Source organism: Brugia malayi (assembly GCF_000002995.4).
Source record: "Brugia malayi strain FR3 genome assembly, contig: Bm_v4_ChrX_scaffold_001, whole genome shotgun sequence".
In the NCBI taxonomy this organism is placed as follows: Eukaryota; Metazoa; Nematoda; class Chromadorea; order Rhabditida; family Onchocercidae; genus Brugia; species Brugia malayi.
Window position 1 is genome coordinate 5986379 of NW_025062479.1, and position 26320 is coordinate 6012698.

General features: G+C 32.8%; 4 protein-coding genes across 4 annotated transcripts; 1 reads left to right on the forward strand and 3 right to left on the reverse strand.

Annotated features, from left to right (window-relative positions):
- Window positions 1-415: 415 nt before the first annotated feature.
- Window positions 416-1116, forward strand: Bm7106 (Uncharacterized protein; the record flags this gene model as incomplete). The annotated part of the gene is made up of 2 exons (XM_001899176.2): window positions 416-545; window positions 644-1116. The coding sequence occupies 2 exons, from the start codon at window positions 416-418 to the stop codon at window positions 1114-1116; spliced, it is 603 nt and encodes a 200-aa protein (XP_001899211.2).
- Window positions 1059-1488, reverse strand: Bm13433 (Uncharacterized protein; the record flags this gene model as incomplete). The annotated part of the gene is made up of 2 exons (XM_043073796.1): window positions 1059-1148; window positions 1441-1488. The coding sequence occupies 2 exons, from the start codon at window positions 1486-1488 to the stop codon at window positions 1059-1061; spliced, it is 138 nt and encodes a 45-aa protein (XP_042929730.1).
- Window positions 1489-1672: 184 nt separating this feature from the next.
- Window positions 1673-12447, reverse strand: Bma-smg-3 (Uncharacterized protein; the record flags this gene model as incomplete). Its single annotated transcript, XM_043073797.1, has 20 exons — window positions 1673-1831; window positions 1941-2029; window positions 2203-2290; window positions 2977-3103; window positions 4430-4551; window positions 5551-5667; window positions 5759-5983; window positions 6224-6372; window positions 6523-6627; window positions 6797-6977; window positions 7180-7392; window positions 7533-7732; window positions 7891-8115; window positions 8811-8925; window positions 9993-10142; window positions 10357-10542; window positions 10855-10974; window positions 11372-11555; window positions 11755-11969; window positions 12223-12447. The coding sequence occupies 20 exons, from the start codon at window positions 12445-12447 to the stop codon at window positions 1673-1675; spliced, it is 3195 nt and encodes a 1064-aa protein (XP_042929731.1).
- A 4368-nt stretch (window positions 12448-16815) lies between these two features.
- Bma-mam-2 (Uncharacterized protein) lies at window positions 16816-22066 on the reverse strand (the record flags this gene model as incomplete). Its single annotated transcript, XM_043073798.1, has 15 exons — window positions 16816-17055; window positions 17304-17476; window positions 17564-17678; window positions 17917-18121; window positions 18528-18627; window positions 18706-18846; window positions 19047-19224; window positions 19478-19616; window positions 19789-19973; window positions 20081-20217; window positions 20433-20527; window positions 20703-20861; window positions 20983-21088; window positions 21504-21698; window positions 21985-22066. The coding sequence occupies 15 exons, from the start codon at window positions 22064-22066 to the stop codon at window positions 16816-16818; spliced, it is 2250 nt and encodes a 749-aa protein (XP_042929732.1).
- Between the last annotated feature and the right edge of the window lie 4254 nt (window positions 22067-26320).

The window sequence follows — 26320 nt, forward strand, 5'->3', positions numbered from 1 at the left end:
TTGTTATTAAGTGGACAAGTTTTTAAGGAATTTATTGGAAGAGCAGCTGTGAACTTTTGAACCAGTATTTGTAAACGAAGTAAACTCGAAATAGTGAAACTGTTTCGAATTCCTTATGTTTACATTCGTGAATTTCTAAGTTCCCATGCTGATAAATTTTCTTTCAAAAACATATCCTTGCATCACCGTACCCAGCAAAGAACGTTTGTGCAAACATATATATATGAATTTGTGTTGACAAATTATATATACAATTCATTTGCACAAATCCAATTCGATTCTTTGTTCTATCCGCTGCTCGTATGAGTAATATGTATAAAACTTGTGACAGTGACAGCTGGGCCTTGTCACCCATCTAAAGCTTTATGAGGGAAAACCATTATTTAAGCTCTTCCTAATTCAAAAACCTATCTCGATGAAAGTTGTCGTTAACACACAATTCCAGACATGTAGAGATAACCAAGCCAATTGTGGAAAAGGAACGGATTTACAATTTGAATTTGACGAAAGCGAAACTCCACCTTCAGAAAATTACGCTCTGAGAGGTGGGAGATAAAAATGTAAGCAAACCGATTCATCGCATCCTATCTGCATTAAGATTTAATCACGGTATCTACTAAAAACAATGATTGTTCCAACTAAGCACACTTCAATGTTTTATCCGCTTATACATCACCGCCAGCAAAAAGGACTAGACGTTTTAAGCTCAAATTCAAAACCATCCTCTCTAAGCAAGAGCACCACTACATTGACCATCTACTTCGCCTTGACCTGCATGACATGTCAACTAGCAGCAGCACCCATCAAAATGCTATTCAACTTGATAAATTCCACGCTACTGCACAATTACCACGTCCGATTTGTCTCACAGTACCGATACAAAGTGAACAGAATCAAAATGTATGCGTAACGATAGCGATGAATAACAGAGGTAATGCCTTTTACTGGTTTGGTGCTGGATGTGGTCGGCAGGAATGTTTTCAACATACTGCAGGTAAAAATGTTCCAAATTTGACACGTAACGTTCAACTGGATATGACACAAGAACATCAGTACTGCTACACGTATGTGTATGCACTTTCGACAGATGTAATACAGCGACAAGAACCACTATGAATTGATAAACCGTCACACATTGACATTCTAATCTGCTGATTTATCATTTTTTACATTTACAACAGTATCAACTAAACAGCACTATCTCTTATTTCACACTACTGAGACAGATACAGAACGTCATCTGGAACTATTTCTTACACAGAATGTTAAATATCGTTTTCACCCATAAATATTTTAACTGCTTTATAGAGCTGACACAAATTAACTACCTTAGCTTATACAGAAAAAAAAAAGTGTGAAATAATGAAATGAAGTAATAACTATGAAGAATCTATCTTCTCAGAAATTCTGTGCAACGAGTATAATATGTAATATAATTACCGACAAATGAAAGATTCGTGCTGAATCGTTAACGATCGATTTCCACATGCGACTACACAAGCTTCAGCGACCAGAGTACCAAAAAAATCATTGACTTTCGGTTCGTGGTGTCTTTCTGATTAATTCTGATTAATCCGGATACCTGGCTACTGGATATCACGGACATCTCGGCGGATATGATCCGTCCAATGAAGGTTATATTTCAGCATTAGAAACACAAACGAGATGTATCTTATTCTGATAAAGATTCATCATCATCCATCATCATTCGTTCATTCATACTCAGCGTTATGTGCTTATGAGCGGTCAGTTCTTTACGTTCTTTCTCCCGTTGTGCATTCCATGTTTCCGTCAGAAAACTCGGTGCATCCATTGCTATCGCCTTCAGCACCTGAGCAATTACACTTCCTTACATCTCAACTCAGCTTCAGATAATTGGCAAACAAGAAAGAAGGACAAGTGATCAAAAACTCTGACAGAAAAAAAAAAATCCAAGTTACTGTTTTATTTCCTTTTCCTCGCGTTAAAATCGCCATTCTCGTTTCTGTTCCCGGTTTTGATGCATCATCAGACTTAGTAGCGCTTGCATCTGAAATACTACAAATGTTAATCCAACGATATCATTCGTGCATATAACTATAAGAAGATATTAAAATTCCACAATGTAGTTCCAGACTCACACACAGAAAGGCATCCTATATTGTTACTTTAAGCTGTACATTATGAAAACTACCAAAATATTATAATTAATAAAAAACATACCAAATGCAATGCTTCTATGAAATTTTTGACGTGCAGATGTCGGTACTACTATTTCCGAAACTGGAACACTTACGGCATTTGCCCTACTCTGCAAAACTGTTATTCAGTTTGGCTTCGACAAATTTGAAGTGAAATGAACTGTTCTCGTTAAAGTCCCAAACTACAACATTCCCTGCGCAAATGAATCAGTAAAATGAATAAAAGCTCTCATTAGTGTCGATAAAAAGCTGGTTTGCATCACATATGTCATTTTAAAAGTGAGTTGGCGGGTATGTTGTCCCCCAAATGATAAAATACCGCTTCAGTGAATTAAACTAAATGAAATAGCCCAAATTGTATTCCAAACAAACTGAAACTAATTTTCCCCTCTGTATTTTTACAAAATATAACAAGAACTAAAAAAGAGGACACCATTTACGACAAACGTGTGAAAATAGTTTTGAGATAGAATCATATAAATATTGAGTTTTCCTAATATTACTTTCTACTTCAAACCATATCTTTCTTCCATTTCCCACTACATCACTAAGAACGACTTGTATTAATGCATCTTTTTTCACAATAACAAATCCTAGTTTGCATTATTCTAAATGCTAATAATGTCAAGCATTTCATAAAAAAAAATCACTACGGGTATTCATTAAGCAAAAACTCACTTATTTTAGAATTTACGTGTTTTGCTGCCGCTCCGAAATGTAAACCAAAAAACTTTATGAGGATAAAATGTAAGAAATGAGAATATGAAAAGCAACAAAATGAGTAAATATAGCTTACCTGCATTGTTTCTGCAATTATTTGCTCAAGTTGACGTACAAACAGTTCGTCTTCGGGTAGCATAACACGGTTTGTATGCACACGAACGCTTTCATTTTCATCATAAATTGATACAACAATCTCTTCACTGCAAAAGCACAAATTGTGAAAAACCTTTCTTCAATGAAACGTAATTTTTTAACACTGAATAACTTCGTACAAGAAAATTCATTTGGAATAATTTTCAACAAGGGAAAGGGACAGATTAAGCTTGTTTAATCGCCTTAATGATACCAATCTATTAAAAATGATTCTTGCTTCAAGTAATCTTTCATAGGCTTTAGGAATAACTTTGATTTGAATTAGTAAAACAATTCGTCCATGCTACGAAATGATCATTTTTTTTTGTTTAAACTGTTAGCAGATTCTTTGCTCATTTCCAGTTAGGTTATTTAAAAACCATTAGTACCTTGAAAACATCCAAATGTTACAAAACAGTGATTTTAATTAAATGCACATAGTGCAGTATAATGGGAATATGTTTTGTTCTTTCTCATTTACTTCATTGAGAGAGTTTGATCACACTTGTGGACTACCTTACGACTACATAAATCACTTTAGTATTATATAAATCCTTTTAAATCATTTCGAAATTTCTAACTATCCTTACTCATAATTTAGCAAAATAAAATTACTTCGATTCTCAGACTTCGAAACAATACGACTTTTTGACATTTTTTTTTACAGCAGCTCTTTCTACTTTTTCTCTGGCATCTTCTACTTCCTTCTCTATCACCGCAGCATATCCGATAGTTTTTTTTTTCTAACCATCTATATTATTATGAAGAATTCAGATTATGGTTTGAAAACTATAAATTTCATGGAAAATTTGTTTGAAAAACAGATCTAGTGAACCAACAACAACAGACATTAATGTACAGATGATTATGAATTGGTGCATTAGCCTAGATTTCGATTCTCAAATGCTATTATCCATCAAACTCAGTGTTGGAGTCTAAAATGTAGTCATCAAGGAGAATTCTCAATAAATTCCAGATCAAAGTCCTTTAGTAGCAATTATTTCAAATCCTTAGTTCCTACAACTTAATCGGTTTATAAGAGATGCACTGCACTAACTGAACACTTTATTTTTTGTCTGATCAAAATGAACTCACTGTTATTAAAATATCTAAGTTCTTTAAGATATGAGATATGCATATTTAAGATATGCATATTAGACAATAAGCGTAAGTGGTGCTTTAGGTAGCGTAATTTACACAAATTAATTAGACTGGAACACTTTTTTTCTTGTGGCACATAAATAATGTTTCACAAAGATGGGAAGTACCCTCCTGTTCTACTGAATAATCGTAAATGATGAAAATTTGAATTCAAGAGATTCATTATCAACTTCATTATTATCAATCCCAAGACTTGAACGCTAGCATTATATTTACTAAAATTTGCTATAAACCTGCTACTGATATTGTCTCTGCCGGTTTCAAGGGCACAGTCTATCTTTCGTGGTTCTTCTTCCTCTTCGTCTATTACTTCTTCTGTTTGGTGGTCTACTTTTCCTTCACGCGCTGCATCTACCTAAACATATAAATGAGATTAGATAGTCCTCATACATGCAAAGTTTCACTAATTGTCAATATCGTTTTATATCTGCAGTATTTACATTTCTACCTTCGCTATTTTCAGGCTTCCCTATACTGCACAAAACCTACATACTCAACCTATTGTGAAATGCGCAAGTTTAGATGCTATCTAGCACTATAATATGGACTTGAGAAATCGTAAAGAAATCATCAGTAAAAGACAAGACACACAATATTCATCTTTTTCATGTCAACAATCATCAAAAGTAAGGACATCTCGGATACTACTTTCGAAAATACGCCCAAACTACTATTTTGCATAGGAAATTTGATTATATACACCAATAAACTAATCAAATTTCATATTTCAAAAACCTTGTACAAAAAAAAAAAAAAAAAAAAAAAAAATGTAGATCCTGCGCTTCAGTTCGAGAACAGAGCTTACAAGTATATCTATTTGTCATGATAATTTTTTTAAAAGAATAACTAAAAGAAAAAAGCAAACATAGGGTCACTTTTGAAAACAGTAGTTTTGATAGTTAGAATTAATGCATCAAATAATCTACTATAATTTTTTGGAAATTGTAAGAGAAGGGTATGAATCCACTAACAAAAACGGTAGACCAGGATAAAAAATTATTTTCTTGCTACCGATAAACAGTAGTTCAACAAAAAAAAAAAAAAAAAAATGTTGCAAGATATGACTATTTCACTCTGCGAACGTATGTCTGTACTCATATTTTTCATTGTATTTTAATTTTTCCTCTTATCAGTACTTATAATGAATAATCTTCCCTAGAACAATATGAATTCTTCGTTAAAATGACTTTTTTTTTTGATTTTATGACAGCAACTAAAGGGCACCTGCAATTTTTCAATACTTTCACATCAGTATTCTGGAAACTAAAATCTCCAGTTTATGAAGCCTAAAAAATAAAGAATTTACAGAAAACTCGTTTTACCCAATATTTTTCGAGATAAGCAAAAATAAAACCATTTTTCCGTACTGCTGCTGAATTCCATCAACAATTCGTTGTGCTTCGTCGAAAGATTCCGGGATTTTAATGCCTTTTCGTACATAATCATTCATCTCGTCCACACGAAAACGCACCTTAAATGTCGAAATAACAGATGCATTCATGAATTATTAAGCGAAATGCAACGAAGTCTGAGGATTATACAAGTAAACGTTAGCAACGTACATTCTTGGGAAAAACAATATCGCGAGCTTTGAATGCTTCTTCTTTAGCCAGCAAATACCGGTAAAAATATGCTAAAAAGCAATCCAATTTTTTCTTAGCTGAACCAACATTAAAATATTCGCCACAAATTAGAAGCAATTCACAAACAAGACCAATTCGTGTCAGATCGCTCCAGTCATCTAGCAATGGATCGAAAGCACCAAAAGTGATCAGCTGATACAAAGTCTAAATTGTAAATTTTAAGTCAGTATAAACTCACTGATCTATTACCAAGAATAGACCGTCATTTGCTAATTTTCTTTTAGCTTGCATAGAAAATTTTAACAAATATACTCTTTGCTGTGCTTCACTCAATTCATCCATTAACAACCCAAAAGCAATAAGGGAATAACGTAGAACATTTTTAATGCATTCGTTGTCTCATCCATTATATTGACTGGAAATAATATCACTTTTCAGTAGTACCTTAAATATAACGGGAGAGTCACATACACTGTAATTATACAGTTGACCCAAAAATATCACTGAGAGCACTGTCCTCTGATGGAGAGATGGACTATTTACTTCCAGTGCGATGCGAATGTCTTCAAGTGTTTGGTCGAGTACTCGAATACCTTAAAAGTTTTGTTGGAACTGGCACTTGATGCAGTAAACACAAACTAAAATTCAGAGTGTCGATGGAGTCGAAAATCGAAAATATTCGGTTCAATCAAGTATGATGTTATATTCCTTGCGGTATAGCCTTTTTACAGAATAAAACTTACCAATCCAATCATGACATGATGAAAGCGCTGCTATAAGTGAAGCAAGATATGGCACATTATTGTACCGTGGTAGAGATGGATTACTGAGGCACTGAACTGCATAATCTAAATATGTCGTATATCATGAAGCAACATAAGTGTGAAATGTTCGGTCATTCGTCACCAATTTTAGTTTCTAATAGCCGATTCTTCCAGAATGAACTTCCTTCGATTTCAGTGTTGTTTCATCCCAAAAATTAATGACAGCATATTTTCTGAAGTCAAAACAACTAACTAGCATAAACAGGATCAGACCAGTCTAATTTCCTGAGACACCGTATAGTTATTTCCATCCGGTAACGTGACAAATTACTTATTAAGTAACGAATAAAATCTTGAAAAGGGTCGCTTGCAGATTTTGGTTTTTCTTCCACTGGTGGTGGTATGCAAGTGTAGAACGCATTATCTATCAGCATCTAAAAATACAAAAATACGAAAGTAAAGTCAGAAATTAATGACTTATTTGCATGTTTAACAAATACTGAAATTATGCCTTCCTCTTGAATATAAGTATAATAAAGACGCACACTACAATAATGAAAAAAATGATAAAACCTCATGAAAGGGTGAAAAGATCTTTAACAAGATTCAAAATCCCCCTAAAAAGATTACTTTTACCTGTTGTCGCGGATCACTGACACGATCTCGCTTCTTCATCATAACGCCAAGCAAGATTTTCATTTTTCCATGACTGTCCGTTGAACGATATAAAAACTGTCCCATTGCATCAATTATTGCACAGCACATATCGATATTATGACCACGGAAATCAAAAAGCACCATCCGCAAACAAGAAAGGCCTTCGCCTTTCGGTATTATGCCGAACTTCACCTTAAAAAAATGTAGGAAATTAAAAGTTTACTCCAAAGCACAAATCCATCGAATCACAAATTAGCAGAAGTCCACTGAACCTCAAGGTATTAAGATCACTTGTGAGCCGAAATATAAGAAATATATCATTGAACACAAACCAGTTCAGAAATGAATCGAGCACATCTTATTTTCCAGTCAACACGTTGTCTTTTCTTATTCTGTACAGCTGCCCGAAACTGTTGAAGTAATGCATGAGAAAGTTCAAGAGCCAAATCAGGCATAACTGGTTCCAGTGTTGCCACCAGACGACCATAGAATGGAAGCAAATCTAATCGATTTCGATACTGTTCCAGCATCACTGAACAATAATTAAGAAAAGAACGTGATAAATGAATTCAAGTGAATTACATTCCACTTAATATAAATTAAACCCCATGCGTAATATTGTTCACGTTAACACTGTGATCGTAGTCCTCAACAAAAAACGAGAATTTCTACAGAAATTCAATATTTTACTTTGGCAGAGTTTTTTCCTGTTGTTCCTGGTGTTCAGATTCGTAACGAAGTCAAGTGCAGCCTTGTCGATTAAATCCCGATTGATTAGCCATGGAAGCTGTTCCATAAATGCAAGCATCATAAGCTTTAAATCTTGTCCAGATATTTTTGGCGTTTCAATATGATTCACTGGAAGTGATGGATCCATTTCATTCAAATCCACTTTTGTTTCTTCATCATCGACACCTAATGCAATAAATCTTCACTATAATAAGTAATGATAATGCAATAACATGACCTAATTCCATGACCTCACAAGAATGATAACCATTTGTTTACCATTTACTCTCGCTTCATAACCAGAACTCCTTTTATGAAGGTCACAAAGATTAGAATAACTTAGTGTTACCATCTTCTAAGAAATCCGTTTGATTTCACAGCTAACACTAAAGCATAATAATTAGTTTAAGAAAATTTGGTACTTTGGTATGACAGAATTTCGGACACTTTTATAACATTTTATACCACAACTTGAATTGCTTATGTTTTAAATTTGCGACATGCATTAGAAGAACTCATAAGGGTATGCAAAAATAGGGGCATGCTATTTCTATTATAGTTATGTAATTAATAAAGCGGCTTGACAATGAATTCCTTGATAACAGAGTTCAAAAAGACATAAATTTGACAATTTTTATTTTTCGCATTATTTGGTATATTTTACCTTTCTTATATGTGTTACACATTTCTTACTCTAGATCTGCCATATTTAATAGGGAATATTTAATAAGAAATTTTTACGATAAAACATGACGAGTGTAAATACAAGATGGAAGAAGAGAATATACCACTATTCTTTATTTACATTCACCGTTAAACGTACTTCTGCTTCTGAACATCATAATTCCCATTCCGACAAGAAAAAAAATTTTAAAACAAACCTTCACTATGATCATCACCCTCATCTTCAGCTTCTTCAACAATTGCATCCAAACCGCTCAGATCAACATCTTCAATCCTCCCACCGACTAGATCTAAAGTTCGTCGTTCCGATTCCTAGAAAATCATAATATGACAGTACACAGTTTTAAAACGCACCGTGATTCTCAAAAATTATTAGCATTATGCACCTAATATTTTCTTCCTAGGAATATTCCTGCAATGTGAGGATAAAAGTAACGATTTTTTAAACGTTCTGTAGGAACTAAAATAACAAAAAAACAAGAAGTAATAACACCTGCTCAATATCTTATTTGTCCCAAACTAAAACATAACAATTAAAAGAAATACCTATTAAAATTATATAACAATACCACCTACTCAAACTCTAACATGACGATACCTCCCATAAATTAAACTCTTAAAAATATGAAAATAAATAAATAAATAAATATATATATATATATATTTATAAATAAATAAATAAATATATATTTATTTATTTATTTATTTATAGAAACACAATTAAAATGCATAATAGAATAAACCAATCTAAATTAATATTACATATTAAACTCGCCTAAAAGCATATAATAAAAAGTTAAAAAAAAAAACCAATACGGATTTGAGATATTAACATAATAATGTACTACCAAAATTTCACATATAACTCAAAGTAAAAGTAGCAGAAAGAAAAATCAAATAATTTAAAAAATCAACCAAAATTTTGGAAAAAATCTTTTAATCCAAAAAAAGAAAATTTTGTTAAACTAAATTCAAATAAAAATATAATTCTAGCTGAGCCGTATCAGATATAGTAAAATCAATTTAATATTTTATAAACCTAGTATAACGCTACTAGATCCCAAATTAATACTAATTAAATTTAATAAGAAAACAACTAAAATTACCAAAAAAATATAACAAAAAATAAAACTATAAGTTCAACATCACAAAAGCTATTACCTTTTGATTAGAACCAAAAAAAAGTACCTCACCAATTAAAAATCTTAACAGCGCTAAAAATAACAATAATCATAGTAGCAGTACTAAAATAAGTACGAGTATCAATATCCAGCTCAGTCATATATACATACATATGATGCCCCCAAACTGCACTGATTCATTCAGTGATTTAGTAGAATTTCCAGAGCCATCATTCATGCAAAAATACGTTAAATCACCTGGAAAAGAATTGCCGGGACAAGCTGTCGAAGCTCCATTCTTGTTTCATAAAACTGCCGAGTGTCTTCATCCGGCCATACAGTAATAGTTCCTTCATGTAATGCACGGCTAAGTGCTAGTGCGGAAACCTCCTCTTCTTCATCTTCGCTCTATATTTCACATCTATTATACGATAAGCATGACAATATCATGAAATACATAGTTAATACAAATTTTGCATGTGGATAGCAGTCCAATGAATAGAATAATTTTTTCTACCCTCAAATACACATTTTGACTGTTTATAAATTATAAACCAAATAAACGTTTATAAATTATATGCCAAAAAAACCAAAAGTATTAAAAAATAAGGATTAAAATGACCTGCTCTTCTTTCATCGTTTCCATCTCAACACCTAGGTATTCACTAAGCTGAATTCCACTCGTTAAAATCTTTTCATACCGTGCACGTATTTCTTCCAGATGATTTCGATCTTCCGCAGAAGCATCTCCCCGCGTTCGCGTCTGACGTTTTATCGAAAGCAGCAACTGGTTCATTTCAAACAAATCCTACAAAGACCACGGGTTAGCACGCATCTTACCAAAATCCATTTATCACGAAAAAAACATCGATGTCTTGCACAACTGAATGTGGTTAAGGAACAAAGTATTTACAACTCAGTAATATTTACTGGAGATAAAGTTAAGTGTTTTGAAAGATCATCACTTCATTTTGATAAAAATTTGATTAACCGTATCGACCGTAAATCTATCAGTATCAAAAGATGGATCAGTAAATAGAATATCGAACATAAATGCTGGGTAATAGTAAATGAAAAACTCATAAACAAATGATTAAACGGTTTCCTCAAATTCGCTCACCTGTTTTATATGCTCCACCAGTGATACACGATAATCCAGAAGAAGCTGTGCAAATGTTTTTTTATAATCAACAGATATTACTGACGTTTCCGGCAACTTAATATTTGCAGCTGATGCAACCTAAAAAAAGATATAGTCAGTAAAAAAAAACCAATTCCAATTATTCCGTGGTAACTAAGCAAGATTCAAATTCAAAATTATAAGCAATGCTAATATTACCATAATTAACCCAATAAAGAAGAATAGTCCTTATAGCCCAATAAAGAAGAATAGTCCTTATAAGACTAGCTGAAACAAAATGCCTGTAGATAGGGCATAACCAACTTATCATAGCAGCTTCATGTTTAAAGTGAAGATGTTGTTACTCCTATTCTAATAGGTTTAGCTGACAAAACTGATGGAATAATTTGTTTGCACAGACATCTCTTTTCAGTATCTACTGTGCGATGAACAAGAAATCCCAACTTATGCGCTATAATTTAATCTTTTCAATATAGTGAGTAGCATTAATGAACACCTGTTTCATTGAATAAGGGTGCAAACCAAGTAAATCAACATTCATGACTTTACAGAACGGCAATAAAATTGGAATGTTGATATGTTCAGTTCTGTCCGTGAGAGTAAGGAATGAAACTGCAGACCCCAAAAGTTGCACGCCTTCTTTTCCAAAAACACCGTGAAGACAGAGTTCAGCCAGCAATCTAAAACATGAATCATGAGAGAGATGCAAACCTATCATAGTGAATTGGTCGGTATGCATTATTTACACTACATTAATAAGGAAGCAAAAGAATTTAAGAAACAACAAACGTAGACAACAAGTTCAAGCACAGAGAGAACAGCAACCTTCTAAGTCTTGAGTCTATTAATAATTACACCTATGATTGAAGGAAATGAAACCTGATATCGACGCGCAACTTGGAAGGATTTTGAATTCTGTCACTTCGTTTTGATGGCAGCAGTTTGCGGAACTCCATAAACAAAAGGGAAGAGAATTCTGAATAATAACAAGATAAATGCACACAAACTGTTACGACGGACTGTACCTCGCTATATTTTATTTTTGCTTCAGCAATTGTCGTAGTCATTTCCTCAACAAACTTTGACAAATTAACCTGGAAAAAATTTTTAAAAAATCTCCTACACAAAAATTCTTGTAATTTATAAAATAAAGGAAAAAAACTCCAAACAAATCAACTGCTGCCGCCGCAAATCAACTGCTACAAGTTATCCAACTATTTAACATTCCATAAACTGGTCATTGCTGACTGATTCGATATCATCAGACAAATAAGTACGCAGATGAAACATAAGTAAACTGGTAGATAGATGCTAGTACACAAGTCAAGAAAAAATTGAACAGCCCACTTTATCCACATCTTGTAAAATCGATGCCAGTTGTATGCATCCAATATTTTTTAATTTTTTCATAAAAGCTGTCGTTCGCTTCAGCGCACTGTCCATTTTTCGAAGTTGCTCTTCAGACAACGGAATAGCATCTTTTAACTTTTTCCTATCATCAAGTTGACATTTCATTCGATTCTCCACTTCTTTTATATAGGTTCGTAAACGTTCTTCCATTACATCACCCATCCTAAATGCATATTCCATAAATGCTTGATCGAACAGCAAAATAACAAATGATAACTACCAAACACTTTCCCATATAGTCATTTCAATCAATACGATGACCAGAAAAACGTGTTACTTCCATTTCTCTGGCTGATTTTAGATAACCCAGCAATCCAATTTCTGTTTGATTCTGCTTCAGTTGCGGAATGAAGTGAAAAAGAAAACTGCGATATACAAACAATCTGAATAATCCAACAGCGGGAAGTATGCATACCAAAATAGGCTGAAGGTATATGACTAAACAAATTTAAGGATGGATCAGATACAACTGATTAAACTATGACCTGACCCTTCTACTTTCCTAGTCTACAGTGTAGGTAAAGTGACTCCGACGCCCAAAACACCCATAAGCCAGAATCCTATCCTCGTAGAGCGATCAGTAAAAACCATTTACCTGTCCGCAATAAAACAATGTCACGAACGTCTCAATTAACAGCAGCCTCTCTGTGCAATTTTATCATTCCACTTAGTGGACTGTATATTTTTCTTCATAGTTTTTCAACTTTTCAAATTTCTAATATGATGTGGAATTTGGAGGAAAGAGAGCATCAGGAGCACAGCAAAAATAGTCGAAGAAATCGCGTGGATACTTTAGTTTCCTGAAATTTGTTTGGGATATTTTGGCTTATCTTCACAGATTTTTTTCTCTTACTCATTTGGGTCTTCTCTTGGCTTTTTAGATGGACTTCCATATAGCCTGATCTGCGTCTGCAGGACTGGTGAAATTTAGGATTCAGTTTTACATTTTGTCATGCTCATTAAATTAAATCCTTTCAACGGGTTCTTCAATCCATAGGTGAATTTTCGAGAAAAATTTTTTCAACTTTTTAATCAAACCATCGAAGTTGTGAAGCATTGGGCCTACAATGTACAATTTGAGCAATCCATTCAAAATATTTTTTACAATTATGAGTGCCTTTTTTATTCAATTTTTTTCCCGAATATCGTCTCTTTCTTTGACAGTGCGCTTCTGTTCTTTATTAAGTTACAGCAAGTTATTTGATTTAAACATTTTTTGGAACACAGCACACTACTAGACATCAGCACAGTGAAAGAATGTGTTATTTATTGCAAAATGTGAAGCAGATAACATCTCCAAATGATTAAAATTTAGTTTGAGATTTAATTAATGATAAAATTCTGTTGCTATTGTAAATAAGGAGTATGCTGTTGAAGAAAGAAACAATTTTCTGGAAATTATTGAAATTGAACATCTTAATTAGATCACTAAAGTCATTATAGCAATAATGCGATTTTTTTTAATCTACATAGGTACATATAGCCTATCTTTGTATCAATCAGTAAAGCTTATTCTCAATAATAAGAAAACGCATGTAAATATCTATGGTCTTTATACGCATGGTATTTTAGAACCTAAAACGCAATGTACCGAATTATGGAATAAGCAAGTGAAGTGCGTCATCGATTTCCCATGACAAAAATACTGAGTTGAAACTAGAAATTACTGAATTCCCAGTAGAGTTCGGATTTGATTGAAGTATCTTAAGCATCTTCAGTATGTTATTTTATTCTGGAAAATTAAGGTGATATTTGATTTCATTACTTTACTTTTCAAGTGAAATTTAATACTTGAATGAGTTCATTTTTGAATACGAGGAATAAAGATTCTTATTCCATTTACACAGTGACTTTTACTAACTGGTTCTTTAGATGAAGGAGACAGAGAAATCTTTTCAAATCGAAAATCCAACAACTACAGTGAAAACAAAGCAGAGTTTCATGAACTATGCTGTTTGTCTCTTTACAAATAAGGTGAGTGAGGAATTAGCGTTTCGCTGGCGCTTCTCATTGTTTCTTGAAAAGTGGACTAATTGTAATTCAAATTTAGGGTCATTATCATAAATTAAGCAAAACATGACAGCGATATATATCTTGTCCGTTTGACAGTTTCAAATCTTGCATGGAGATTTTAAAACTGTAAGTTCTGGAACTAGTTGCTTGATGTGGTGTCAGATAGAACAGTGACCAGAGCTTTACATCTTTGTAATAATGGTAGAATAGAAATACTCCGTGCTGGGAGTTGTGGGAAATAATCGTTTGCTTTTGTCTTTCTTAAGTTGGTGAATAATGTGAACTTATTACAATTTCAGACCTATTCATGTGTCTTTTAGAAGTAATTATAATAAAAATGCAAAATAATTTCTGGATCAATGTTTTTTCGGGAATTGTAGTGATTTACATTTGTGCCATGTAATGCAGTTACGCAAATTTAGTTTTCCCCAATTTCCACCAGTTAGAAAAAAAGAGGTGGTTTTCAGAAAAAAATAATGAATCGATTCGATTTTCATGCCAGTAGTCGCATTATGGTAGTTCCATTTATGTGAACTTGCGACCTTAGTTTAAAATTTTCTTTAATTTAATGTCTTTCGATTTTAGATCTTGAATCCATCTGTATTTAATTTAACTGAAAGAAGAATTCTAAGTGATATTTGAACCTTCTTGGATATAATTTTAATGAATACTTCCAGGCGATAAGTGTTAAAGCCAAAAGTGTTGTAAAACTTGAGCATCTGACTCTTGCAATTCAGAGTTGAATTGGACTTTCATGCGCTCAAAAGCCTTCCTTGTTTGTTATTGTGGTTAGCATAAAGAATTTGTTGAATGGTCTATTGTAAGGATTTTATTCGCTAGTAACCACGATACAAATCTATACCGAGAATATACTTGTAAGTTCGTAGTATTTGCCTGCGTGTATGAACTGAAGAAAATGAATGAATTGATGGGGAACTTAAGGGATTTAAATGAACTGAATTAAATGAGCGCGGGAGAGCAGTCGAACTATAACGTGTTGGTACAAAAAAACTATCTAGACAAGTTAATTCCATATGCAGTTAGCACTCACTTGCAACAAGCGCATGATTACATTGAGGTAAGAGCTAGCTATCAGATGATCTTTTCTCTTCATGTAGTAAGGGTTGGATTTTAACATTGTCAATTCCTCCAGGAATCACTATTAGCATGGAAAAGCTTTACAGTATTTCAACGTCGTAAGTAAATTTGAATTAGAACAAAGGAGTAGTTTTTAACATATTAAACAATGCACATACCCTTTGTTGACTGTTGAAATTTTCTAGATAAGCACATAAGCTCGGCTATAATGGGAAGATGAGTCTTGGCATAATGATTGCTTACATGGACTACAATTTGAAATAGTTTTGTATTTCTTTAAACAATGTTGAATTAAGACAAATTTTAATGCTATGGATTAATACAATTTTTTGTAAATTATTTGGAGGTTCGCAAAACTTATTTTGTGTTTCTCAACAAGAAGTACTATTGTTTTTATGGAATTCTGTCTTTCCTTTATTTGCATACAGGTAATAATTTTATCATTGATTGCGATGCATTCATTTCGATGAAATTAGCTTTTATTCTTTACGAAATATGTATGAAAATTGTGAAAGAACAAAATTAAAGACAGAACTTAGATTTGAAACTTCTTCGTACCGTTATTAATTAATATTAAGTGGTTTCCAAGTAAATGTATTCTACAAACACAGAAATTTTGTTACAGTATCGGTGAGATGCAAAATAATAAAGACGAATTATTGTTAATTCTTCCGAGATGTCGGTTTTCTATTTTCTTTCGCTTCTGCTGGTTAAATGATTTTCTAATTTTTCCTCGCATGATTTTTCAGTAAGGAAGCAAACTTCTTGCAGGTTTAATTGCATATGGATGTAGCCACCTAAAAATAGATAATGGTATTTCTTACCAGTTAAGCAACTGTCTTCAGTTAAAAATTTAGAAAACACCATAGGAAGAAATGATCAGCTACAGTAAGACTGCGGGTAGTTTTGAATCCAAAAATGGAGGAACATAACTTCGATACAAAGAAAGAAATGACAGTGAGAAATTTAAAAGGAGTTCATTAAAAAGCATATACGTTCCTTGATACCTAGAAACAAAAATATTTCATGAAATAAAAAGAAAATTGGACTGATTCAGCAAACATTGTTGACCATCAGTGATCAACTATGGGAAGGGAGAAAGTGATATTATTCCGAGACAATTACTGCGTCTAGTATACCTTTATGAATATACAAATGACTAAAGAGTAATAATGGATGAATGTCCAACGTGACTACGATTAGCAACTCAAATGAGCAAAAAAAGAAATTTTAATACCAAATGTTTTTTATTACACTTTGATTAATAATTTTTTTCCGTTTTTATAAGAATTTCAAAGAAAAACAAAATCCAAAACAAAGAAACAAAATTCAAAACAAGTAAGAAAAAATTTGGGGAATTTGAACTGCTCTCAATGAAACCGAAATATTTATTAAACAAGTTCAGGGAGATCGTTAGCTCTACAGTGAACAAGCAATATTATTGTCAACATCGGTAACAGTAATGTTTGTAATGGAAACACGGGCACTTCTAGAATTATCAGCTAGCTTTGCAACCATATAAAACTTTGTATCACTAGGTAATACTTCCATGAAATCATGATGCCAGCCATGTCCTGCACTGTCTCCTCTAACTTTGAAACAGCTCTCCAACTCTCGGCTAATGCTATCATGACATACAAAAACCACAGATGTATTCGCCTGGAAGCAGTTTTTGCGGGAATCTCGATAAATATCCAACTCATTCTTAATCGTTGTTGCATAAATTTGCTCAGATTTTATTTTGTGACCAATCAAACAGTTCAAAAATGTCTTGTCAAAACTACTCATGGATGTACCAGTCAATAATTAAATATAACTAACCTATCATAATTAAATATAACGAATTTTTTCAAAAAAAGTTTTGAAAATTTTCGTAGACTTTGAGACATATATGAAAAGAGAATTACATCGTTGCGATACAAGAAATGAATCCTCGCAGCAGCATTTAGACGGAAAGTTGGTGATTCGAGTACTGCTACTTTTCCTTTTTTAAATAAAAATGCAGTAACAGCGCCATCTCGTGCTTTGAAATTACTTTGAGACAAAGCAACTCGACCTGAACTGTATAAGCATGTTTGACCTGAAATTTTGAAATCTTGACAACTGCTCCACGCATTCATTTTCAGTATATAAGTCTAATCAATAAACAAACAAGACATGCTTTTACCTTCCATGAAGTTACAAGAAAGAAGTCGGCAAACATTTGGATCAGGTATTTGGGCTAGTCCAGAACCAAATAAACGCACACCGTGATGGCGTATTACTGATGGACATATGTCACCCTGAAATGGTCTGAAAATCTCATTTCATACCTTTAGAAAATAGAATACACCAATAAAGAAGTCTCGAGATATGTTCATTTAAATTATCTTTTCGCCCTTTTCTTCTTGCGCAAACAATCTTTTGTTTGGATTCAAACTCTTAATACAAAGATTAAAAAATGTTTCCAGTAAGCTAGCAAAATTTCCTGTGTTTTTCTCACTTCCAACTTGAAATCCCTTCAATAATTATATTTTTTACCATAACTACTAGATCATCAATTAGTGCCATTCCTTGAGAAGATGATTCCGCTTTCAAAGCAATCCGTACCGGATGATTCATTCCCGGTAAATCAACTAATGCAGGTCCTGGTTGTTTTAGGACTATTTGCTGGCAGTCAACCGCTTCCAAAATCTTATCTTCAAGCAAACAAACGTCCAAACGTGTGTTACCACTAAGCCAGAATCTGAAAATTTTTTTTTTATAAAAAAGTACCGCAAATGAATTTCTGCTCAGCAAATTGAAAAATTGAAGCCAGAAGACTTGAATTCCGTTTTAGAGTTCTATGAATTCTATAACAGTCAAGATCTCATTAATGTATCTGCAGTATCAATCCAATTTATTTCGATCACTGTGCAAAATTTAATTTTTATATAATTTTTGGGAAAAGTGAAGAATTGCTGTGAATTGCAAAAATAACTGTATCGTTTTACGATAAATGCAAACTAGCTTTTGTTCGTCAAAAAGTATCGATAGACACCTTATAGGATATCAACTACTTGTATCACTCATAAGTAGTCAGTTCATATAGACATATTTCAAATTCTTAAGTCAAACTTAATTAGTTTGTAAAATTAGATGTTAACAAAAACCTAAATGTAAGTGTAGCTTGACCGGAAATGCATCGGATTGGTTCAGTGATTAGCGTTGATGCTTGACCAGATTTCAAGTGAACAACAGCAAATTCACCATCTAAATGAAAGATTTTTGTTTGTTTTCGTGTTCTTCAGCAGTAATTGCATATTTATTTTATTATAAACGAAACTTTACCTGGCAATTCAGAAGTACCAGTAAGAGAAATAAATTTGTGCTTATTAAGTGGCGTGGTACCAATCTGCCATGCCGGTTCTGCTTGTTCATGATTTGCCCACATACAGTCTACAGCACGTCTTTCAAATGAACAGTCCAAATCCCAAAAATCAAACATTAATTATTTAATTTACGGGACTTGTTTTTACAAATGTCTTTAGTTCATGTAGATAGAAGTGCAAGAAGAGATTTAAAATAAAATGGGTTTTAGAAATATCTGAAATTCGAGTATTTGACACACACTTATAATGACATGATCGATCATATTTGTAAAAAGACAATGTCAGTATGATATTTTCTTACTTTGGTTGAAAATATTGGTTTTTGCATTAGTGCACTAAGCATGGATGTCGGATAAAAATTGCCACCGAGATCCCAAGCATTTACTGCTTCACTACAAAATGTCCCTTCATAGTTTATGTCATCGATTGCGATAAAGTTGTCGTAATCACTGTTGATACTTTTCACTTCAACTGTTAACTAAAAAAAAGCTTTAACTGAAATCTGACAAACTAATTAAAAATTGAAGATATATAAATTTACCATAAATTTGCCATTTCTGATGATAATTTTGTCCATTAGAGGAAATTTGTTAAGTTTCTAAAATCTGGTAAATCCATTAATAAATCACTAAATCTGATAAAAAAAAAAAAAACAAACACTGCCATAACAATTTATTAAATTGTCGTAAATGAGATTAATTCACGTTTAAACAAAAATTTCTAAAAATCACAGAAAATGTCGACAGTTTGTTGATTTTTATGCTAACAAGAGCAGGTGATAAAGCCATTGGTACCAAATGACATTCTGCAGCATTTAATGAACGATCTCGAGCACAAATTTCCAAAGCCACATTACGAGTTGTCCAGAATCTACTCTCATACTTCATTCATCAGTAAAAAGTTTAAAATAAGTAATAAATGGATGAAACGATAAGGATGAAAGATTTTACCTATTTGAAGCAGTTATGTCCTCGAGATTTGTTTTTGCCTCATATACGCTATACTATTTACAAAAAACCGTTCTAAACTAAATATGAGTAACCTGAAGCTAAATTTAGATGTGTTTTCTATTTGGCAATCAATTGGATCGGATTGTAAAACATTAAAAGGACCGTGACGATTCTGCTCAATGTACATGAACAAAAAGGGTGCTTCTGGTACTGGTAAAGCACCCGTTGCATTAAACATTAATTCATTGCTCGGTGATTCATCGGCTATCTGCCACATCTGTAGAAATTAAATCAATCAGTTTTCTTTTCTGTAAAAACAAAGTTGCCCATAACAAAAAAAAAAAAAAAAAAAACTTGAAATTCAGTTTAAATAGCACTGATGACCTCTAATCCATAACCGACCATGCGCCACCGACATCTTGAAGTAAAATTGTTGCAGTTTAGGTCATGAGCAGCTTTAACAAGACTTCCTTTACTGGATGTAATGAATGGTCGACCTCGAAAATTCTCGCCCAGATCAACTACAAACAAAAATATTCAAATCACATGTTGCAAATACTTATCATTCTCCAAACTGTGAAAAAGAATATTATATGGATAATAAAAACATAAAGTTATCTCATTGTGTTCAAAAATTCTAGCTTAAAAAATATCGTTTACTGAAAAATATTGGTAAGATTTAAAGTGAGTTTAAATTTAAAGATAAAAAGGGGAAAAGCTAGTAAGAAAAACATATTTGAAATTCTGCATAAAGAGGCTCGATAGACGATATTGTCGACCATGACAAATGAGCCTTCACGATTTGCTATATTATATGCCTTGATTCCAATGCTATATGGAAAAAAGTATCAAATCCTGACGAAATGATTGAAAAAATAGTTAAAAGTTCAAAATGTTGAAATATAGTGGTTTTCAAAATAATAAGTGCAAGAAAGATATAGTTGATTTCTTAATTCTGAGTTAAGTATGTAAAACAAATTGAATGAAATGTCAAAGCTATTTATACCTGAATTCTTCATCACGCGGCGGAATTTCAGCTGTACATTCAGTATTGAGCAAAACTGTACCACAGTCAACAAAAGGTTTTTCCGGCAAAATAACAAGCCGATCTTTTTTTTGTTTCAATAACAATACTTCCACTCGTGCACCATTGTACAACCAGAACCTGAAAGGAAAATCTATCTGGTAAAAACTAAATTTCGATAATGAATTGAAAATTATTCGAAATTTACACGATTTTTTGAATTAGTTATGAGTAAATTCTTTTATGTGAAAGGGAAACATACGTAAAAGTAAGGATTCCTGTGCTGTTTTGACAAAGAATTGGTGAACTCTTCAAGACAGCAGTTTGTTCCTCTTGTTTCCGATCTCCAGTAAACAAAAGTTTGTCACCTAAATGGGAAGCTTTGTCCGCTATTAATTTATTAAAGACTTTTTTTTCCATAATTTCCATAATTTAGAACATTATCTCCTATCTTTACTTGAGAGTTCATTTTTCTTAATTTTTCACCCAGGTTTTGATAACTTTCTCTGATTTTTGCCAGCGAAGCCATGGTTAATATCTCTAGCTTAATGAGAAATTCCATGAGTCTATTCCACCACTTTTCCCTTCTAATTAGTCATCACCTTACTGTCGTAAGGTGTTGGATCAGGTTTTGTTTGATTTTAAAAATAATAGGCCAAATGGCAAATGTAGCACACTAGGGAAAAAATTGATTAACGGCATTTTAGCAACACATTCCTTATGCATTCTTCAAATATAGCGATGTAATCATTTTAAATGCAATTTCGAACTTTTTATCTGAACCTCGAGCCAGTCGACTTGGTCCTGGCCGGACTTGTAACACAGGGAATTCCTTAAAATCAATTTTTTCAAATAAATGAAAGTCGAGGGAATCGAGTGCTTCTTTCTCTCTAACATTGCGCCATTGACATTTCTTTATATCATCAAATGTGCAGTCCAGATCATTGGCATGTCGTATCGATTTGTTGTCATGTTGGTCTAAAAGAAAGGCTTGGCATTAGTGATCCTCGGAAAAGAAGAAATAGATGTAAAAGAAATAGGAATTACTTTATTATTGCTATGATACCATCAAGGTGTCAGGAAAAAGTAACAACCAGTCCTATCTAAATGTTTTTGGTTGCCAGTTGCCGATCTATTTTTTAGCTTTTACTACTCCAACCTATGTCTTCATGTTGCCGCTAAAAAACACTCGGCATCAACAGCCGTTACGAAGCTGATGCACCTGATTCTTAATTTAAAAAGATATAACCACCACTGTTATTACCAGTTTCATCAAAACCGCCTTCTATCCATTCAATTCCAAGATATTCTTTCAATTTCATCCTCTCATATCCGTATCCCGCCATACATCCATTCCCTGCAACCGTTATTAATTCATGCAAATGAAGATGCACTTAATTAATTATTTGCTATAATAAATCAAATGAGTTCAATTATGGTAGATTAGATTCATTCAATTGTTAATTTTGGTAAGTCGTATGATTTAAAAGATTTTACTGCACTAAGCTTCATTTCTTAATTATTGGATAAATTTTACACAAAATAATAAGTAAATTGTGGCAAGCATTTAAAGTTCCAAACAAATGACCAGTAAAATATACTGTTTCTATTCTCGTAATAATGAATCCGGAAAAAAAGATTTAAAACTGAATCACTGAAATTAAAATCTTCAACAAAAAAGATAATAATACCTGAGGGGAAGAGAAGGAACAGGAGTATTAAGGAGGAGCACATTATGAACATTTTTGGTAATGTGGTTCATGAATTTGCGAAGAATGCCTTACTGCTGTTGCTCAACAAAATCCCTTTTCATCCTTCTTTGTTTCTCATAACTTTCCGTTTCTATCCCACTTTCCTTTCATATTATGACATCGCCAACTCACTCTCGCCTATTCCCGATTCTCATACGTGAATGCAGTAACTGTGCTGCATCCAGAAACTGACTGTTATTCGATACGCGCACAAATCAAGATACCCTACCAATTTCGTGCTACTGCTGCTACTGCCACTGCTTTTGCTCACTATTCTTCTCTCTATCATCATAAAGACAAAAAACTCGTTCCATGACCCACAATTACTTCAAAATGTTGAAACTTTATTCTTAAAGATTCTTTCACAGATGTTTCGTTAATGAGATTTTCAACTGAATTTTAGTCTATAACACTGATGTGTTTTCAACAATTTCAGCTTTTAAATATGTCATTAAACAGCCATCAGTGTTAAGTACATCTGTATCGTAAAAGGAAACTGAAAATATTAAGTCACACACTTCAAATTTGATTTGTTTAATTACATCATTAAATGTAATGTTGATAGTGTAGCTGTGTAGTTTAAGCTTATGACTTCTAAAAGCATGGTAAAGTATTTCAGGATAGAATCTGCACTGACGTTTTCAATTATTACGTGTCACTATAAAAAACTTTATGAGTTAATATATCTATAACTAAACACTGAATATAACCATTTGGTGCAAACGTTTGAGATATTCCAACAAGGTTGCCAGAGAAAGCTTTTCGACTTATTTGTTTAATTTTCCTATGGAATATCTATCGCAGATATTTTCTTCCCATAAGAAATTAAAATGGTCGGATAATAATGAAGGTTTCACTTTTAACTGAATGTTATCAACGTTTTCATCCTCCTAGATGTACTATCCTTGAAATCCCTAACCATTCACAATCAGACTTGCGCGTCAAAGAAGGTTGCATCTTCCTTGTTTTCTTCTGTTTGCAAATCTAGTCAATAAATAGCCATATTTTCAGAAACTTAATAGAATTATTGAAATTTTTTAGCTTCAAAAATCCAGAGCATAAATCAATGCCGTCAAGATTTTATAAGCGTACTTTCGCCTAAGAAATTAAATGCATTTTTTCTTAACTTAAGAGTTAAATTCAAAAACATTTTGTTACAATCATTGCTTTAGCTTATCATATTTGTTAAACTAATAAAATTGACTATAATCTTAATATAATCTTGTTACCTAGCTTGTCATATCTCCTAGGTTCATTTGTAACTCTGTAATTAATGCTTTGTATTTTTTTTTCTTTCTTTTATTGTCAAACACGGAATGCAATAACTTTTTCTTTTTTTCTATTTTGCTTTTAACATAGAACTAAGTTTCAAAATCTATTCAAGGAAAAAGATGCAGACTGATTCTTTTGTAGTTGTGTTACTGATGACAATGGCTTAATCGGCAATGTTACTAACTGTAAATTACGAATGCTATAGTTTTTTCCAGAGTCTTGGTTTGCAGTTTCTTCGTACACTCACTGTGCGACTTTTAGAAAAAACGAGCCAGATTAAAATTCCAAATTTTTTTAAAAATATAGCTACATAAGATAATCTAATAATCTAGCCCGATTAAAAAAAAAAATAGTAGATTGTGTTTAATTTCTTATACTTCAAATTCGACCTGGTAATATCATTTTAACGGGAGTGGATACTCAAATTATACTAGAATATGAAAATATTCTAGGTACTACAAGAAGCTACCACTTCTTCGAAAAAGATTTAGTGATTCAAATCATGATACCAAACTGATGAATATATAAATAGAATGGCTTAAATTTTGATGTCATAAACCTATTTAATATAGGATACAACTATAGGTGTAGGGCAATTAGATTAGGGTTTACTAAGCAACCAAAAATTCAAGGCATTGCTTGGAATTTACTCCATTCTAACTAGCTCTTTTTTAGCTTGATTTTGATGAAAAAAACAACTTAAATTATTTATGGCTTTCCTGTACAAATGCTGTTTGACAGCATCTAATTGGTTTGCTTACGCCACCGGTCCCAGCAGTTCCAGTACATATAAATAATTCATTGAAAAGCTGGATTAACAAAATTTTAAATTCCATTGCTTCCTGCATGCAGGAGTGTGCAGAACAATCAGTACTTCAGTCACAAGATTCAAAACGTTCACTTTTTAATCACTACACTTCTGAGTCTTTTCATAAAATAAAAAAAATAAAGAAATTTCTGAATTGTAACAGATTTAAAGAGGAAAACGATATTTTGAAAGAAAAAAGAATTTAGTAAAAAAAAATAATTTTGAATTAGACAGTATTTCGTCCTTTAAATTGCATTTACAAATATGAATTTGATAAAGACAGAGGATTAGGTGAAATCCTTTTAAAAGAAAGGAAATATTGGTGAGACAAATTGACGAAAACCAATCCTTGAACCAGAAATTTTCCTGATATCACATTATTCATAAAACAAATTGCTGTGAAACTGACATCGTGGAAGCTGGGTGACATGGCGCAGTGTATGCTTAGGGACGATATATTTTTATTTGTTCGGTGCCTGGCGCCGAAAGTGTGTGCTCACTTTCCATTGTGGAGCATCTCCTATAAGCGTCCCTCTTCTGCTCTCCCTTCACCTCCAACTTCAAGGTTCGCTTCTACGATTATCATTTCTTGTGCGTAGTTTCTCAAAAGAGGAAAAAAGTCGACCATCAATTTGAATTTGTACATTTTAGCGTCGTGTGGAAGCAGGCAGACATTTTTTGGTCCCTGTTTTATATCATTGCCCATTTGCATATCTATTCCCATTTAATTTTGCTCTTTTCTATTGGCTTCAGTTTGCAACTTTCTTCATTCCAGCCACATTGATTGCTCAAAACTACTTGAAATTTTGAATTTCGGAGTTACTGACACTCTTTGTATTGCCTAGAACGATGAAAAATACGTGAACCTACTCGTCTTGTTTTCAGTGCTGTACTATAGCACATAATGAGACGAAAACAACTTCCACCTATATTTGCATTGCGTTACTCCCTTCAGTTTACCTCCACAGTCTGTTACTTCATATTACGACTTCTTTCTGCTTCGTATATTATAAGACACACATATTATCCACGCCACTTCAAATTATTCGCTTTCATTTTCGTTCGTACAAACATATCTTCATTCATATATGATCAAATTAATAGGACATTTGTATCCATAACTTCACTGGAGTCATCCAAATATGTCGCTGTAACATGTAATCGTAGACCACATAAGCTTGAACCATATTCCATCTATATTAACCGTATTTATTCTTACTTTATCGACTAATGTAGTCGCTGTCCTTCCTTAGTTTTATAGTCACATGTTATGTGATCATAATTCTTTCACGTTATTAACGTAGTTTTTTGCTTACACAACTGTTGGATTCAAAGAAAGAACAATAAAATCTTTACTATATCGTTGCAGGAAAGTATTTAGTGAAATAGGGTCTGATTCAAGCAGATCGTAGAACCGAGGGAATGCTTTGCAGAGAATACGATGTTGACCAATATTTTATTGAGATAAAGATTATGATAATATCAGGAAATAGTTGTAAGAAAGCAGTGAATGTCAGATTGTTATCTAGAAAATCTAACCCAGATAAAAAGTATAACTCTTTATATAGTAAGCATTAACTAACAAGCATGATTTACAATTCTGTAAAGAAGGTCAGCTAAATGAAAAATTAACCTTGTCAAATTCGAACATAATTTAGAGTTGGCTGAGGAGCCGATGAACAACAAAAGAGGTCAACTAAATAAGGAACTGATAATTGTAAACCACCCAGTTGGGGACAAATATCAACACAGCTCAGCTACATGGAAGA